We start from the raw sequence: 19,469 nt of genomic DNA on the forward strand, positions 1-19,469 counted from the left end.
GATCCTATGATTACAATTATGCATTATTTCTGTGTCCATTATCTTTAAATTTGTAGATTTTATTAATGTAGATAAAGCAGCAGTGATAAGTATCTAAAGGCTGATATTAGTGCATAATGTAGTTATAACAGCCTCTACTAATATTTTATTTTACCGCTAAAAGGTTCTGCCAGCGGCACCTTGGATGACAAAGGAAAACCCAAAATAAATTATTGGTGGAGGTTACTCTATACCTTTAACAATTTTTATCTATGATGTATGTTAACATTTATTATATGGGTTTCTTTTATTATCTTAAATTATTATTTTTATATAAATTTTAATATACATATTTTATTTCTAGACAATATGCCATGAAGCCGACCAGAAACGCGACTGCATAAAATGGCTCGTCCAAACGTTAGATTCTTTAATATCTCATTGGCCCCAGCCTCAAGCGATACAAGAGCAAAATAATTTGGAAAGCATAATTTTGCGTTATAAAAACCTTATTCCCACCCTGGAAATAACTGTCACAAAAACTGATACGTTGTCCATGTGCTACAATTATCGTAAGGAAGTTAGACAAGTTTGTGAGTTTTTATTGCAAATTAAAGAGGACTTTAAGCCAAAAAAGGTTCAAAACTTAGAACATATTCAACAGTCAGTTCAAAAACTAAATCTAACGGTTCAAAAGTTAGATGAAAAGCGTCCTCTAGTAGCAACGCTGTTGCATCAAGGAGAAAAACTTGGGCAAGATGCATTGGCACCTAAATTCATTACAGACGAAGTTCAACAGCTTAAAAGTAGTTGGAATGATACGTGTCAAGAGTCTGTGCAGTGCTTACGTCGCCTAGAGGCTACTCGTGACAATTATGATGCATTTAAACTCCAAATAAATACGCTTAAAAATGTATTGGATTCCAAAAGAGAAAAACCTGAACTACAGCTTAAAATTATTGAAAACATAGATTTGAGTCCTATTAAAGAATTGATACACAAGCTTCGTACTGATACAAGTGAAACTCAACAAAAGTTACTTGAAAAAGAATTACAAGAGGTAGAACAAAAAATTAAAGATACTCAAGAGGACAAGAAAAAAGAAATTGCTCATAAAGAGCAAGTACAAAAGATTGAAAGTGTACACAATTGGATTTGCGTTCAAGAAGAATTATTAAAGAAAACTATTGATTCTTCCCTAGAGGAAAAACTCAGTCAGACACAAATCCTACTTAAACAACTTTCGGAAAAAGAGTCTGAACTCATTAAGCTTAAACATTCTATTTTTAAAGAGGATTTACCACGAGTCCAATCTTTAGAACATCAGCTTACGTATTTCAAGAAAAATGTAGAAAATATAGCAGCATCGTTTGCAGTAGAACAAGAAGTCGTCCAGCAACGTCAAATGCGACTTAAATCAATTAATTTACGAGCGGACGAAATTGAAAAACAACTTCAAATGAAACCGCCGACATTGTCCGAGGCAAAGGAGCTACAAAGAGAACAGCTTCAAAGCCTTCAAGAGATTGAAAAACTTATTGAACCAGGAGAGACGCCATTGTTACATAAGCCCCAATTGGCCTTGGAAAAATTAAATAAGGTTATTCTAAACTGGTCTGAAATTGAAATGAAAATTGAAGAAATTGATAACTGGTTTAGAAATATACAACTACCCGATGATACTTGTATTGCAGAAAGCTCTCTAATGTACTTAAATAGGCTTGACAATAATTTAGCGCAAGTCCAAGTTAAATTAATAAATCTTACTCAGACAGCACAAGGCCTAAAAAATCAAATTTCCCCAGAAACAGCTTCTCAAGTATTACAACACATAGATCTTTTAAAATCAAATATATCTTCCTTAGAAAATTCCGCGAGAGCAAAAATCGACAAAATATCCGAAAGATTGATTGCTAAGCAAGATTTTGTTACTAAACTAGCGACATCCGCAAGCTCTTTATCTGAAATAAAACAAAAAATTGGTCAAATAGGTGAAATTCCTGCAGACCAAATAGAATCACATATCGAAAAGATTCAAGCGCTATTGCAAGAACACCAGTATGAACAGGAAAAGTTGCCGCACCTAAGTCACGAGCTTAGTGAATTCTTACAAAGTACTTCAAAGTTAAATAAAATTGACCAAGTTGATTCTCCAGAGTCCTTGCAACAAATACCGGAAAAAGATAACTTGATTGAAGACTTTGGACCAGAAGGTGTGTCTCTTCAAAATGAATATAGCTCCCTAGTCCAAGCAAACCAGGAAATTGGCCAAGAATTAAAAGAAAAATTGAATCTATTTCAGAGCTGGAGGGAATTTCTTCATTGGCACCAAGATGCTATAAACCAATTAAACCATATTTTAGTTCAAATACAGTCTTTGCCAGAAGGCCAAGAAGGCATAAAAGTTCTTAATAAACTTCTAGAGGAGGTTGATTTAATATTCTCTAACTTACCTAAAGAGCAGCATTTACTTAAAAAAAATATAGAACATGAGAAGATTATAAATAGCGTCCAAGTTGAAGCCAATAAAATTAAAAATTCTATTCAGAATAGGTTAGAAAAACTGATAACTTCTGCTAGCCAATGGGAAACCTTTAGAGAAAGTCAACAACAACTTTTAAATGATGTCAATGATATAAAATCCCAAATTGAGATTATTAGAGATGGAACAAAACACTCAAGTGATTTACCACACGCAATTGAAAATTTGGATAACCTTTATAACAGCATACAAGCTAAAGTAACTAGTAAAGATCACATTCATAAGCTGGGTTTATCCTTAATCACTGAAGATACTTCAAAAATAGAAATGGTACAAGAAAATTTAAGAGGTATCGATAGTCAATTTAATAACATCATAAAAGTAATTCAAAATGAAAAACAGAAATTGTCGCAAATGATTAATGCTTGGAACAGCTTTCAAATTGCAAAAGATAACGTTATAAAAGAGCTAAGTCAATTTAATATTAAATGTGAACCATTAGAAGACTTACCGCAAGCTAAACTGATTGCCTCAAAGCTATCAGAATCTTTAAATAACTGCAAATATCGCCTAAATGAAATGGATTCGAAGGCTGAAGATGCAATAAAAGCTTGCATAGGTATGCCTGGAATTGAGATAGAAGTTAAACGTGATGTAAATATCGTACACGACGCTTATGGAAAAATGTATGAGAAAATGTTGGCAAATAATATAAGGCTTGAATCCCAAATTAAAATATGGGAAGATATTTACGAAACCAGTCAAAAGCTAAGTCAGTGGCTTGATTGGCAAAAAGAAGAATTAGCTGATGCTGAAAAATCAGCCAATCGATCTAAACTGAATAAATTCAAAACAGAGTTTCAGATAAATCAAAAATTATTCCAAAGTTTACCAGAAAAATATTTAAAACTTCAAAATCTCTGCATTATTGATGGTAACAAGATTGAAATACCAGCAATTGAAGGTCTTATTAAAGGATTGGAAACTGAATTTAATAATGTTCATGGCAGAATACAAAATTTAGAAAAAGTCATTCAAAATATTGATAATGAAGAGCTGGTTATTAAGAATAATATCAAAGATGTTGAAAATAATATAAAATCTTTAAGGGATCAAATTTTCCAAAACGAAAACTTGAGTGGAGAAAATTCCATAATCTTAGAACGGCTTAAAAAGATTAAAGTATGCTTGAAAAATTTGGATGACTTAGAGCCGAAAATATCGGATATTAAATCAAAAATTAATAATTTGTCCCACACACATTCTAGCGATATATTAAATCAACTGGAGTTTATAAGAACGAGCCAACAGCAAGGTAAAATGCAAGCACAAGCTGCCAAGGCTGCACTAGAATCAATCCTAAAAAGAGCGTACGAAGATAAATGCGAATGCCTTGAAAGAATTTTGTTGGTTCAAAAAGAGAAAATTGATTGGTGCAAAGCAGATTTTTTGGTAAACAAATCGAGCCTAGAAATTAAAGTAAATGCTTTGAACGACATTAAGCGAAGCATTGAAGACTGCATTAACCGCCACAAGGAATTGGAGAAAGTTTCTTTAATATTAAACGAAGCTGAACTACCGTATAATTCCTTTATGATAGACCAATTAAAACAAACTATAAATGAAATTCAAGATGAGCTTACAAATGTTGAATGTGATTTAAATAATTACTCTAATGTTTTGAGTCAAGTGGACAAAATCATTTTATGGTTAAAAAATATTGAAGCCACCACTAAAGATGATGTATCAAGCCCAATTAATTGGGACTCAATTGACTTAAAACAAACAGAAGTAAGTAATTTACTGGAAGAAATAGATAAGTATCAACAAGAATTATTGAAATTAAATAAAAAATCAGCCAGCAAGATACCAGAAATAAAAAATCTACAATCTCGCATAGATATTCTGCGGAAATCCTTAGTTAATTTTAAGGAAAAATTGCTCCGATTATGTCAGTTAAAACAAGTCTATAAAGAAGACGTTAATCAAGTGGATAATTGGTTAGATCATGCAAAGCAAAATTTGGATAAATGGCAAAAAAATAAGATGCCAAGCGAAGCTATATTGACTGAACTAAAAACATTTCAACATGAAAAAAGTACACATCAAACTATCTTAAATAAGATTAAATCCCAAGCTGAAGTCATAATTTCAATGGGAATAACCCCAGAAGGATCCGAATCAATTCGAGCTCAAGTTAAAAGTTTATGCACTAGGTTGGAAAGTCTTGAGCAAATGTCTAAGCTGGTAGAAAAATCTATAATGGAAAAGCTATCATTTAAGGAGCATTTAGGTAGAGTACAATCGTGGTTAACTGAAGCTGAGTTGAAGTTAAAAGAACAGTTAAAACCGGCTTCAACATTGCAAGAAAAACAAGTGCATTTACAAAATTTACTACAAGTTAAAGAACAAGCTATTATAAATCAAAGTCGTCTTGATCAACTTCAAAAAAAAGTTGACAATTTACCCATAGAAGAGCAGGAGGAACAAAGAAAATTAGTTAGTCTCGTTGTTCAAGAAGTAAGTGATTTTGTAAAAACTTTAAACGATAACATTAGTTCCTCTCAACAATTCATAGTGAACCATGAGACGTACAATTCTAAAATAGAGGATTATCAAGGTTGGCTAAGATCATTAACAGCTGAAGCATCCTTATTAGTAGAAAATACTTCCCAAGCACCATTGGAAATCCAACTGGAAACTGTGGAAAATCTTCTTCAGCAAAAACCCCGGGGAGATCAGTTTCTGGCATCCTGTAAAGAGCAGTTGGATAAAGTTTTAAAAGAAACAGCACCAGCTGGTCACCTTATTCTAAAAACGCCCCTGGAGGAACAACAACAAGCTTGGATGCAATTCTTAAACGTATGCTCGATGGCTAAAGAAAAACTTACTGACTTAAGCAACGTAAAACAAGAATTCGATCTTTTAGAAGGATTTTTGACCCAAATTGAGGCAGAAATCAAAGATCAAAGCTTTAAAAGTAGTTTGGAACTGAAGCAAATTCAGTTAGATAAGTTAAAGAGCTTAGATGCTAAACTTGCAGAGAAAGAGGAAGTATTTTCTAGTATGGAGAAAGTAGGGGAAAAACTAAATATGAACTATTTAATTAAACGTTATCAAATGTTAAAAAGTAACATTAAAGACCAGATTACGCGGTATGATAGTTTTGTAAAGGAACACATGGAATTTGATGAAAGTTATGCTAGTTTATCCGAATTTCTGGATAATAAAGAAATGGAATTAAAAGAAATTTGCGTGATAGTTGGAGATTTGAATATTCTCGATTCGAAAAAATCGAATTTATTAGCACTGTTAAATGAAAAAACTCAAAAAAATAAGCAATTTGAGGACCTAATTGTTCGAGGAGAAAAACTTTACTTGCACACATCTCCTGATGGGCGTGACTTAATTCGTCAAAAGTTAAAAAATTTCCGTTTAAAATGGGATAATCTAGAAGACGAAATACAAAGAGCTAAAAGTAAGCTGGACCAATGCATCATAGATTTTACCAATTTTACCTCGACCCAAGAAGAGTTAACTTCATGGTTAAAAAATGTGGAAATAGGAATGAAAAAACATACAGAGTTACGGCCGACTTTACTAGAAAAACGTGCGCAGTTGCAAAATCATACAATAATGCATAAAGAAATAATTGCACATCAAGAGATGGTACAAAATGTCTGCGAGAAAGCACGAAAACTAGTTCACGAAACTCACGATAAATCATTAAACTCATATATTAAATCCATAGACAATTTATTTTTAAATATTGTAAAAAAATCCGAACAGCTATTGAAAAATTTGGACAACTGTGTAGAAATTCATCAAAATTATAACAAAAAAATGACAGAATTTAAATTGTGGCTTAAAAATCAAACTGAGAAAATGTTGGATCAATGCAATACAAGTGGTGAAAAATCATATGTAATGAAAAATATTGACTACCTAACAAATTGGAAAAGTAATAGTCATAAAGAAGGGACTGCAGTGTGGAATGAATTGAAGAATTTAGTGGAGGTAGTGCAACAGGGAACCTCTTCTAGCGGTGTAGACGTTTTAAATCAAGAACTACAAGAAGCAAAGGAAAAACTGGAAAATCTTCTAGCTGAGATAGGTAAGACATTTTTTATTTTATACTAAAATATAAAAGTATTTTATTTGCAATTTGAACATTTAAAAGTAAGGTTGATTATGACGAAATAGTATATTCTATAATATGTGTGTAATAAGTTTTCTACAGAAGTAGAGAAGCTTTAGTAGGAAACGTTAGTTTTGTTTAAATTTTTACTTTAATTCCTATTTATTCGAATAGTTTACCTTTTGAGCTGCAGATATCTTAATTCATGTTAAAACATGACTGTTTAGAAGAGTAAGATGAAAGCGAGACACACATATTTCTTTGAATTGATTCACTGCTCAGATCCAGTGACCTTAATTTATATTTTGAGGCTTCATTCTTAGATGACGCTACTAGAACCCGTTCCAAAACTAGTAACGAATAACAAATATTTGTATACGACTATTACGATATTATGCATTTCGATATCGTTTTTGATAAAGGAATAATTTCAATCGATAATCAGTGCAAAAATATATGTTTCTTTACTTCTTTCGAATAGTAAATTGTGGCGCCATCTGAAAGTCGTAGTTCAAAATATGACCTGAAAGCATTGAAACAAAATACAGTGCATCCCAAAAGTTATGTCTAAATTCATTTAAAATTCAGGGGTGTGTTCGAAAAAAAAAACGCTCGGACCCGTCGATTTTTATTTCAAGTTGCGCATTTTTGTGCGTGAACTTTGTATATACAGGGATGCTCAAAAATGAATTACGACCATCAACTTAATTTTTTCAAATGAAAGCACCTTTTTTTATTTCATTTTTGAATTTCGCGTGAAATTCTACGTATGTTTCATGCATCATGTCCTATACCTAAAGTCAACAGTTATCGAAAAAAAGACGATTCATGTAACAAATAAAAAAAGAACAAAAATTAGGTTAAATGTTCAAAATGATTGTAATTTAACGGCTTGACAATATCCAAGGCGATCAATAAAGTCTCGTTGCATATTTTCAATCATTTTTGGAGTTATGGCCCGCACTTCTCTGCGAATTCTCTCTTTCAATTCGTCTAGATTATTTGACCTATTAACAAATACCTTCGACTTGAGTAATTCCCACAGAAAAAAAGTCCATTGGTGTTAGGTCAGACGACCTAGCAGGCGATTCGATGGGTCCTCTCCTTCCTATCCACCGATTGGGAAAGGTTTCATCCAAAAATGTACGCATAGTGGCAGCATAGTGCGGAGGAGCGCCATCTTGCTGGAAAATTAGTTCTTCGTCAGTTATAGTCTGTATTAGTCAGTATTAGTTCTTCGTAATTAGTTCATAGCCTGGGTCCAATGGATTTGGAAATAAAGCTAGTAATGCTGGAACTAATTCAAATTGGAGAAAATCGAGATACACTTGTTCCGTTAAAGTCTGTTCAAAGAAAAAGGGACCTATTACTCTTCCGCGCACTATTCCACACTACACATTTAGTTTTTAAGGGTACTGGGTGTTTACCTCCATCATCCAATGCGGATTTTCTGTTGCCCAATATCGACAATTTTGTCTGTTCACACTACCATTCAAACAGAACGTGGGCTCATCGGAAAAAATAATATTTGTTACTAAATTATTATTTAGTTTGCACATGTTTTGTAAGCGTTTACAAAACTCATTTCGCCTATCGAAATCGTCATCAAATAACTCTTGCACAGGAATAACTTTGTAGGGGTGATATTTGTGCTTTTTAACTATTCGGTGAATTATAGATTTCGCCATGTGTAAATTTGCTCCAATCTGCGACAGAGGAGTGCATGGATTTTCTTCCAAAAAAAGCAAAACGTCAAGTTGTTCATTTTCATCTCGAGCAGGACGACCAGATTTCGGCCGGATGAATTTCATTGAATAATTGAGCAGCTTCTCTTTGAGTACGTGTTCTACCACCAAACCCAACCATGCACAGAATTTCTATTTTTTCTCGGTCCGTTAACTTTACCATTGTGAAAACCGCAACTTTGCTCGTACACTTCACAATTGACAATATCTGTTTGGCGTACAACTGTCATACAGTTTCTATGAAAATACACGGCCACCAGCCAACAATAAAAAAACACGAATGAATGGAATTTTGCTCTGTATAAAAATTCTCAGAGATAAGGTGACTCGTGAGGTGAAGTTCAATAATAATGTTTGGTCGTCTTTTTTTCGATAACTGTTGGCATGAAACATACGTAGAATTCCACGCGAAATTCAAAAATGAAATAAAAAAAGATGCTTTCATTTGAAAAATTTAAGTTGATGGTCGTAATTTATTTTTGAGCAACCCTGTATATACAAACTTCACGTACAAAAATCCGCAACTTAAAATAAAAATCGACGGGTCCGAGCGTTTTTTTTTCGAACACACTCCTGAATTTTAAATGAATTCCGACATAACTTTTGGGATGCACTGTATATGTGTCGTGTTTGCACTTTGATGTTGTGACGCCATCTAACAGTCATGCTTTAAAACATGATTGAAGGTATCTGGAATCCAAAAGATAGCCATTCAAGCAACTATGATTTAAAAAATTGAAGCAAAGCCAAATTGACAATTGTAGCACAGTCTGAAACATGGGTGGAATTCAAATTCTACTATAATTTTGCTTATTCCACACTTGTTATAGAATATGTTATTTTGTAAGAAAAAAATTAAATTGACATTATTGACGTAATAATTTACAAAAAAAAGATTCAATACCAGATCTATCTTATATCTAAAGATCAATATGGACAATCATATTCTTTATCGTAGGTCTCTCCTAGTTTAGAGAACATTTATCACTAACCTGGGTGCCCTGGGTGGTACTGTAAATCCCCACCGCTAGGATTATCGCTATGATTAAACGTCAGAATTCACTTAGTCAAGTGACCAGGTTAAATAACAAGGAGTTTCTTATTAAACTAAATCTTTAGCAATTTTCTACTTCCATCAGACGGACTAATGGTAGTAGAAAATGCAAATAACCAGTTCTTTAAGGCTTTTAGTTCCAGATCTTATAATTTTTTAATTTGACAATTTGTTGAAAATTTTCTCAGTTTGAGGTTTTTGAAATAACAATAGTAATTCTGTGCCAGGCGTAAAAAGTGAACTTAATGGCCGTAACTGAAAACTTCTAAGTAGTCTTATTATTCTTCTTTTATACAAAAAATTTACGCAAGTTACTGAGATCGATTAGATATTATTTTCTTTTTCAAGACAACGAAAAATAGACTTGCATTCTTGCCCTCAATAGTAGTCAGAGTTTTAAAACTGGAACTGATAATTTACGGTTACGAGTTTTTTACCACAAATCCTGAAATTCTTATCGAAATATTCAAAAATCTCCTTACTTCCAACAGCGTTAACTGCCAACTACATAGTAATACTTCTTCTAAGGTGTTGCAAGCGTTTTACTTTAAAAGAATATACCTGTTTTTTGTTCATATTGTGATCAGTATTACCAAGAAAAATGTTCAGTATTTGGATTGTAGAGATCTACGAAAGAATATATTTTTTCTGGACTCGTTTGATTCCGGTTACATGTCCATTTGTTTGCTTTTAATGAACTTAAATCTTTCAACCAATACTAGCTTCTTACCAGTATACCTAAGTACATATATATGTTACTGGAGCTGTTTACTCAGCATGTCATCCTTTAGCTCACTTGTAGAATGCATAGGAAATAATTCTTATTTTCTAGATAACTTAATTGAAAAGCAATCAGACATCTTAAACAGATGGAACAACCATGAAGAAAAACTTAAAGAATTAACAGATTGGTTACAAAAAACTACAGGTGACCTTCAGAATCAACCGTTACAATGTACTCTGGAAGAAAAGAAAATTCAACTATCGACCTTTGAAAACTTGCAAAAAATAATTGAAGAAAAGGGTGCGGAAATTGCAGAGTTTATTGACGAAAGTAACTCGCTATTTAATTTATCTGGAGTAGAGAAATATAAGCCTATCTTATCGCAGTTGCATGAAAGGTAAGTTTTTTAATTGATTTAAAGACTTTATTAGATACTTATGAGGTATCCATTAAAATATCAAGAAACATCTTACCTTTCTTACAGAAATATTTTACTTTATTTATAATATATGTTATTTATATTTTTATGTTATATGTTATTTATTTTAACTTATAAACAATTTTTCAGATATCAGAATTTATTAAGCATGTCAAAGAATGTTGCTGAACACTGGATAGACTTAGTTGGTCATCACCAACAATATCAAGAAAAGAAAGATGAAGTTTTAGATTTCCTTAAAAAGACATTTGAAACAAAACTTGAAACGGAAACAGATCCAGATAAATTCAAATTGTTGTCAACTAATATGGACCTTGCAAACGAGAAAATCAATTCCTTAATCATTAAAGCAGAACAAGTACTACCCGACACGGCAATGAGCGGAAGAGAAACGATAAGATCGGAAATTCAAGAAATAAGAAAAAGATGGGAGGAACTAAAAGAGGGAATTGTAACGGAGCAAAAAATGCAAGAGAATAAGCGAAACCTTCTTTCTCAATTGGAAGATGCCGTTCAGAAGTTTAAGACTTGGTTAGAGACGATGGAAAAACAGGACAAGCTTGGTCAAATTACGCAACAGGAGATGCGCAATTTGTTGTTGCAGAAAAAGACAGCACTACAGGAAATTGTAGCATATAAGAAAAAGGTGGATGGTAAGTTTAAACATTAGTTGTTTAATTTTTTTTTCAGAGGGACAATTATTTTTTAAATCATAATCATTTTATAATTCACTGATTCGCTTGGGAAACTTAATTACCAGTTTTTTTCATAACTTAAAAGTAGATATCTCTAGATTCTTGAGAATAACTTAATATTGATACCTTTTGATACCTCATACCTACTACTAAGCCTTCAGTGCAGTATTAAAATATTAAGCTAATTAAAAAATCTTTTGACATATTTAATTGTTACTTTTGTCTAGGCATCAACGAGAAAGTCAGTGCAATTACAAAACTCACAAAGGATAGTACAGATGTTCAGCCTGAGATTAACTCCATCAACGAACGTTACAATAACCTCCTTGAAACCACCAAAAATGATATCAGTCAGCTTGAAAAGTGGCTTGAAATTTACCAGCAATTTTACTTCTCCTTTAAGCATGAGCAAGATCAACAAAAGAGCTTTTGGAACAACTTAAATGCCTTATTAAATCAACAGGGAAATAAGTCAGTTATTGAAGAAAAATTGGCCAAAGTCGGTGAACTGGAAGACAATTTATCTCAAAGTAATTTAAAGATCATGAACCTTAATCAACAAATAAACCAAACTAAAATATTGCCCGCCAAATTACAAGAAACCATGCAACGAGATTTTGAACTTTTAAAAGTGGATCAAGAAAAATGTGTTTCAGTTTTACAGGACGTTAAATCTGACTTAACGTCTAAATTAAAAAAATGGGTTGAATTAACCTCATCTATTGAAAGGCTACGAGGATTTTTAAAAGATAGTGAAAAAGAGTTGAAGTTAGGTTTTGAGTTAAAGACTACTTTGGAAGAAAAAAAGGAGTTACTGGATAAATATGAGGTGAGATTGTCTAAAATTACTATTTTAACTTCAGTACAATTTATCATTCAAATTTTATTATTACTTTTATTCATAAGACTTAAAATTATAAAGACATTAATCCATTTTTAGGCTCTAGTCACAAACTTAAATGAAAATGAGAGGGAATTCGATCAATTATCGGATGAATTTAGCGAATTTGTTGCCAACGGCGATTTAGGAGTTTCAACAGATTTGCAGCAGTTAGGTTCCAGTTTTAAATCTATCAAACTGGCGGCTAAAGAAATATTAAAGAGATGTGAGCAAGCATTTGAAGAACATAAAAAGTTTCAAGAGAAATATCAGGAATGTAGTGAACTAATTAAAGCGACAAGAAATAGGTAAGTGCAACGTTATTTATATACACATGAATATATTTAGGATTTCTCTTCTAACAAATAACATCGACTTATTTCGTGAGAACATACTATGTATTATAGGGATTCACTTTTTAAGCAGCAACTTTTAAAATTTTTAAATTGAAGGTTCGCTCTTCATTTTAAAAATTCAAACGTACTTATTTTGAGCTACTACTGTCATACCTTGATGTAACAACTGGTCAAAATCTTTAAAATGGCGTAGTCCTTTTTTTTTCTTATTTCCTTTGCCTTTCAGTCTATCTCTGTTTGGGATTCGAAGATCACCAACGAAAACACCAGAGAACTCGCCCTAAATTGAATATTAATAGCTTAAAAACATTTCATATTTGAAAAACTTCACCAGTGCCTTTTTAAAAAATCTAATAGAACTTTAATACTGTAATACTAGTTTATAATTAATAACTTGAAAAATATATTTTTTTAAACTCTAATGAATTAGATTTATTATTAAATGAGGGTTTTAAAGGCAAAATACAATTTCCGTTTAAAAACGAAAAGCGTCTTAAAATGCTAAATTGATAATAAATAAAGTAAACTAATTCATATTTAATAAAAACTTAATCATTTTTATTTTAGATACGACGCCACCATGCAAGATACTTTTGAAGATCAAATAAAGATTCTCGCGGAACTACAAAGCACAAAACCACAAGTAACAGTCTTGTTAAATAATTTAGTTGAACAAGGAAATAGTTTGGGCAGTTCGACATCAGTGGAAGGTAGAGAAGTAATCACTAACCAGCTGGATGATATACGTCAAGCATTTGATGCGATTTTTGATAAAATAAATCTAAGCGATCAAAATTTGAAAGTAAAACTAAATTTAATGACGGAATTTGAGCAGAATTTAAAAGAAATTAAAAACTGGATTGATGATTTACAGTTCAAAAACAAATTAGAACTAAAATCAAGTTTAAAAGACAAGAAGGAGCAGCTATACATTTACCAAAGTATGCTTCAAAAAATTCAGTGTTACCAACCAAACATCGAATGCTTAAAAAGTAAATATGAAAGCTTACAAAGTAGACATGAAGCTTTTGAAGCCGAAATGAATGACATATCAAAGGATTATAATGAAATGCTAAGTCAAGTTAAACATTTCGTACAAGAATACGAAGAAATTGTCAAAAATCATCAAACATTTGAGAAAACAGTTCAAGAATCCGTTGATTGGATAAATGAGCAACAATCATCAATTGCTTTATGGGGAGAAACTAATGTGGAGAAAGGACCACTTTTAGCAAATTTAGAACGACTTAAGGTGAGTTATTTATACCATTTATTACAACAATTAGTGCGCAAAAATTTTGTAAAAAAATAAATTCAGATCGAAACAAACAACCTGTCTGTTTCCGCTGTGCTAAGCATATCATTATTTTACCCTGAGTGTACTAAAAATGAAATAACAACTACTTTAGACGGTTATCGATTTAGCTTTGCTCTATTTTTTTTAATTCTTACTTGTTTGAACATGTTATCTTATATGTTTACAATTCAATTTAACTGCTAGATGACACCACGATATAAAAGTGAAAACAAGACACATTATTGGTTTGAATGGTTTATATGTTCATATCCAATGATCTTGGTTCATATTTTGGCGCTACTAGTTCACTTAACCAAGAGCTGAAATGAATATTCTCACACTGATTCTTTAATAAAGCTATTCCTCTATCAAAAACCATATCGGCCCCAATGATTAAATTGGTGTCTCTGTATTCAGTAATTTTTTTTTGCGTATTATGATTCTACGGATATAAGATAAGAGATAAGAATTCAGGCTCGTTTCTAGTAGACTTATATTGGTCTATATATTCGGTCAATTATCCTAATAATTTTTAGTTATTTTATCTGAATGATGTTTACAGTTTCACTTGCAAGTGTTACCGTCACCTGGTGATAGGTCTAAATACCTAAATATAAATGGTGTAAATATGTTTGACAACAATGAAATTTTGCTACAATTATAATGGTAAAAGGTCTGGTAAATAAGACAATTGCGGAAATTATCAATTGATCAATTAAATGCTCACCACTGGTACGACACGTTGATTCATTACCTCAGAGTCTCAGTATGTATTTTCAAAAGCATTCTCTATATTTAAGAAGGCAACTAGAATTACTTCCTCTTCTTATAATATAATAAGCCTGTTTAGCATTTTAGAGTGCCTACTGGACAAAGGGTATAAGACTTATTGGTCAGGAGGATTGGAAGTAAGCAGCTTTTCAATATAAAAACCATCCTACCAGATCGCCATCTGAACACCATCACCATCACTCTTAATATCTCAGAAAATGTATTTATTGCTTCTGGTACAATTTTTTGCACTTGCTCTTCATCATTGCAGAAATAATTTCACTCATTTTGTCAAAAACCTTTTCTAGTCTGTTTGCAAAGAATAAATCCATTGTTCTTTGATTCAAGAAAATAATGCGAAATAGTACTTCTTCGTCGTTTTGTTTTATGAAATATGTTTACTATTCAGATTTAGTCTTTAGCGAGAACAGGGAAAATTATCATGTATAGCCTGTACCAAATTTACTTCGATCCATATCACCATCCTAACATATACATAGAGATTTTAATTGATGATTAATCAATCATATACCAGTACGATATTCATTACCAACAGAATTACGGCATATTGTTACATGTGATGTATATAGGAGTTTATTTGTTTTATATTAATGAACAGTTGGGTGAACAGCATTTTTTTTGTAACTTCTCTAGATTAGAATAAACATACTTTCGTTCCTTCTTGTTAAAATCTATGCTTTAACAACTCCTTTTAACAATATTTTCCATTACTTTCAGAAATTGTCTGCTAACATACTCGAAGAGCAACAATCCCGCTTATCAACAATAAAAGTTCTGGCCGATGACGTTAACGAGAAAACCCTTGATCATCACAGACCATTAATTAATCAACAAGTAGTCGCTGTGGAACAACAGTATATAGCTCTAATTAATGACATCAATAAAGCTATAGTAGCACTTGAAGAAAAAGCCTTACATTGGTCGGAATATGAACAGCTACGTGATACTTGCGCCAAGTGGTTATCTGAAACTGACGAAAGACTCCATTGTGTAGATCTTATGGAGAATGTTGAGGAAAAGGAAAAACAGTTGGATACTCTAAAGGCTCTTCATGGAGAAATTAAAGCCAAAGAGTTAGAAATTGATCAGGTATGTAAAAAATGGTGTTATCATCCACCTACTTAGAGGATTTTGATCTAAATATAATATGAAGAGGCTTTATTTTTTCATTATAGGTAACTGAACGTCTTCAACAGCTAAATCAGGGCACCTTCGGTTCTCGATCATTGCACGCCTCTGAGCTGGGAATAAAATACCAACAAATTTATCAAAAGGTTAAAGAATTGCTAACTAGTAGGCAACAATTTCTTAATGCGCATTTAGAGTTTAATTCTGAATTAAATAGTTGTGAAAATTGGCTTAAAGATCTAGAAAAAAAAATTGCATATTGTGAGCAAATTAATGGTGTCAGTCAACCGGACTTAGAAGCTAAATTGGCCATGATTCAGGAGTTAATTGTTAACAAAGAAGTTGGCTTTAGTACTATACAGAAACTGGTCGAAAAAGCCCAAGGAGTACTGGTTAATACCGCACCAAGCGGCCATGAAACTATTAATTCTAAAATATCGCACTTACAAACAAACTACTCGAAACTAGCTACAAAAATGATTGAAATCAAATCTCAAATAGAGGAAGCACAAAATAAATGGAGCGGTTTATTAAATGAAATCACTGCCCTTGGAAAAAGGCTGGAACTTAGAGAGGCTGAAATCAAAGAACTTGAGGAGAAAAAGGCTACAGCAAAAGAGAAAAAAATACAACTGGACAAATGTAAGTCATTGGAAGAGAAGATAAGATGTGAGAAAGTGGAAGTAGAAGCATTGAGAGCAAACGCAGAAGAGGTTTTAAAAAGTGATACTGAAGGAGAAATGTGTAGTGTGTTGGAACGATTTGATCAGGTAGGATATTACTTTGCATATTACTTATGTATTACTACTTACTATTTCTTAATGCTTAAATATTATACACAAAAAAATATTGCGTAGGAATTAAAAAACGATATCTCGACTTTCGAATTTCGACTAGTAGTGACTTGAAATAACTTCAAGCATGTATTAGATAATGACTAATGGGTAGATTTTAAAAGAGTGAAACAACTGTACTACGACTTAAGATTTATTCTGACATCTTGCAGTCAGTAAATACAGTCGTCATGTCAGGCACGTAGTGTCATGTAGAGTCAAAATTTTTTGCCGTGGATCCACTGAATGTCTTGCATGTCCTTCCAGATGCGTTTTCGATAATTTCCCTCCTTTTTCAATCATTACTTTGCACGCTTGTATCTTCAGGAACTCATATTAACGTAATATTAGTTTTTCCACCTCATTGAGTTTCCTTAAGGAATCCCATCAAATCTTGGATCTGATGACATATGAACTATTTCATTGTATGAACACTAGGTCCTGGTTGACGTAGCTATTCTTGAAGAATATATCTTTTAATTGCGTGTTTTCTGCTTAAAAGATACTGGTGTATTTACACCAGTATATTTTATGCTGATAAACTTTTTCTCTGTTTTAACTTAGATACTCTAAACATATTCCTCCTGGCAGCTTCCTCTGCGCTGTACAGATGCAGAATTAAAAAATCAAATGTGATCCCTACTGTTTCACAAAACTTCGAAAATATATTTTTTTTCTAGAAAACCTCGAGTCTAAATTGTATCTTAGTTCTTTCCTTTCCATTCTGTTGAAGTACTATAATGCGCAAATTTGCCTCTATTTTACCGAGTTTATATCTTTTACGGTCCCAATAGATCCTATTTGGTAACCATTGTTATTTCTCTTTTGCTAGTTGGGCGTTAAATAAAAAATTATATTTTATTATTTGATCTTTTAGATCTTCGACCAATTACCCAAACTTCGTAATGTCCTTCAACGAAATTTCGAAGACCATCAAGCTTATAATTCCGCTTATGAGGATATGCAGAAGTGGATGATCCGTGCACAAGAAAAAGTGCCCCAGTTGACACCATCCACTACCTCATCACGATCGGACAAATTTACTATTGAATCTTTAGTTGGACCTTTGGATCATTTAATAAACAAACGTGCTCAAGGTGTGGTTTTATTGGATCAATTGGACCATAAAGCCGAAGTGGCTATAGGGGACACAAATGAAGTTGGAAGCGAAAGTATTACTAAGGATATTAGAGCTCTGCGGGAAAGTTTTGAGAGGTTATTTGAAAATCTAACATCTCAACGAGAAGAACTAGAAGTAGTTCTAGTTCAGTGGAGGGAGTTTAGGGAAAAGATGGAGAAGGTATCCGACTGGCTTCAACAATTATCAATTTTAATCAAAAACCAAAAAATTGCTTTGGGAAAAAATTTAGAGGAAAAAGGAGAGCAAGTAAAGAAAATAAAAGAAGTTCTTGAAAAACTTGTGGATGGAGAATCACGTATTCAAGCTCTTAACGATGATGCTAAAGTTTTACTTAAGTCTCCCCTAGAGGCTCATATTACAATTCAACTTCATCAACTTCAAAGGCGATATGAAGATGAATTAAATCAAGCTAAAGACGTTTTAGAAAAACACCAATACAGTTTTAATCAACATCAAGAATATTTGAATAATATGACCACAATTCAGGCTTGGATAGATTCTGCAAGAAAAACAGTTTCAGACTGCTCCAGTTCCAATAATGTGAAAGAAAATGTACAACAAAATTTAGACAAAATCCGAAGCTTGTTTAGCCAACGGGAAAAAAATCAAACTTTGGTAAATACTACGATAACTTGTGGCGAACGAGTGATAAAAATGACTCGTTCCGATGGACGAGATGCCATAGCTGAGGAAATCAAAAAACTTCAAAATTACTGGGAAAAATTGGTCAAGAAAATGGCAACAACCAAAGCTAATTTGGAAACCGAATTGTTACAATGGGAAGATTTTGATAGCTCATACAATCAGCTACAAAAATGGTTAGGAGAAAGGGAAAAACAACTGATGGATGTTTCGGAGGAAACAGCCAAATGTAAAAAAGGTAAGGGTTTCTTTGCAATAAAGATAATGTAGGATTTGTATGATGTTTTGCTTATTGAGTTATGTATTTATCTGATTAGTAATTTATTTTGCATTTTAGCAACTACAAGTGGTTTAAGTGCCCTCCCTATATGCGAACGCAAAGCGGCTATGCGCGAAACATCCAACATAATCCAAGACATAATATCCTTTGAGCCAATGGTTCAGTCCATCGCTACCAAAGCCGAAGACTTAAAGCAACCCTCCTCTAGTCTCATATCCGTTAAATATGAGTCTCTTACTAAACAGGCAAGGGATTTGTATGAAAAGCAAAAGGCTTTAGTTGAACAACACCAGGCTTTTGTTGATCAAGCCAATGAATTTCATAAGTGGCTGCGAATGGCCAAGGAAAAATTGGATAAATGTCGTGAGCCTGAAGGGGATAGGGAGGTGTTAGGTAGCAAATTAGCGCAAGTAGTGGTTTTACAGGAAGACGCAATGAATAGTGGTAAAAAGGCCCTGGAGACGACTTTGCACGAAGGAGTGAAGGCGTGTCAGGTATGTTTCTTTTAAATTGTTTTTCGCAGTTTGCCTACAAACTTTTAATAATAATTAAATAAAATGCTAGGTACTTTTAATACTACAAATTTTATATTTCGGTAAAGCCATTGTAAAACTAAATGAATTTACGACAAAAGTGTTTCTAATATTTTTTAAATGTTTTAAAATTAAGTTAAATGTAAAATTTTTGATCCAATTAATCAAGAATATGGAATACGCGGGATCTACACTTTTTAGTTTTCTCAACTGAAAGCCATAAATATTGAATATTTAAAGATTGAATTCAGATCAATGAAAAGCGTAAAATTTAAAAACGCTTTGTCTTTGCCAGTCGCAGCTCCATTAGATCTATGATCTCTTACATTAC

At 32.6% G+C, this 19,469-nt stretch overlaps 1 protein-coding gene across 6 annotated transcripts in view; it reads left to right on the plus strand.

The window, feature by feature from the left end:
* LOC126741159 (muscle-specific protein 300 kDa-like) overlaps positions 1–19,469 on the plus strand; it is a 221,094-nt gene that overhangs the window by 75,090 nt on the left and 126,535 nt on the right. For all 6 annotated transcript variants that reach the window (XM_050447499.1, XM_050447501.1, XM_050447503.1 and 3 more), the window contains 10 exons: positions 344–6,575; positions 10,231–10,519; positions 10,691–11,214; positions 11,484–12,085; positions 12,197–12,444; positions 13,060–13,744; positions 15,299–15,670; positions 15,757–16,479; positions 17,420–18,563; positions 18,663–19,099. In XM_050447499.1, coding sequence (XP_050303456.1) covers positions 344–6,575; positions 10,231–10,519; positions 10,691–11,214; positions 11,484–12,085; positions 12,197–12,444; positions 13,060–13,744; positions 15,299–15,670; positions 15,757–16,479; positions 17,420–18,563; positions 18,663–19,099 — 11,256 coding nt within the window. The remainder of the gene's footprint in view (positions 1–343; positions 6,576–10,230; positions 10,520–10,690; positions 11,215–11,483; positions 12,086–12,196; positions 12,445–13,059; positions 13,745–15,298; positions 15,671–15,756; positions 16,480–17,419; positions 18,564–18,662; positions 19,100–19,469) is intronic.

This window comes from Anthonomus grandis, chromosome 10, assembly GCF_022605725.1.
Source record: "Anthonomus grandis grandis chromosome 10, icAntGran1.3, whole genome shotgun sequence".
In the NCBI taxonomy this organism is placed as follows: Eukaryota; Metazoa; Arthropoda; class Insecta; order Coleoptera; family Curculionidae; genus Anthonomus; species Anthonomus grandis.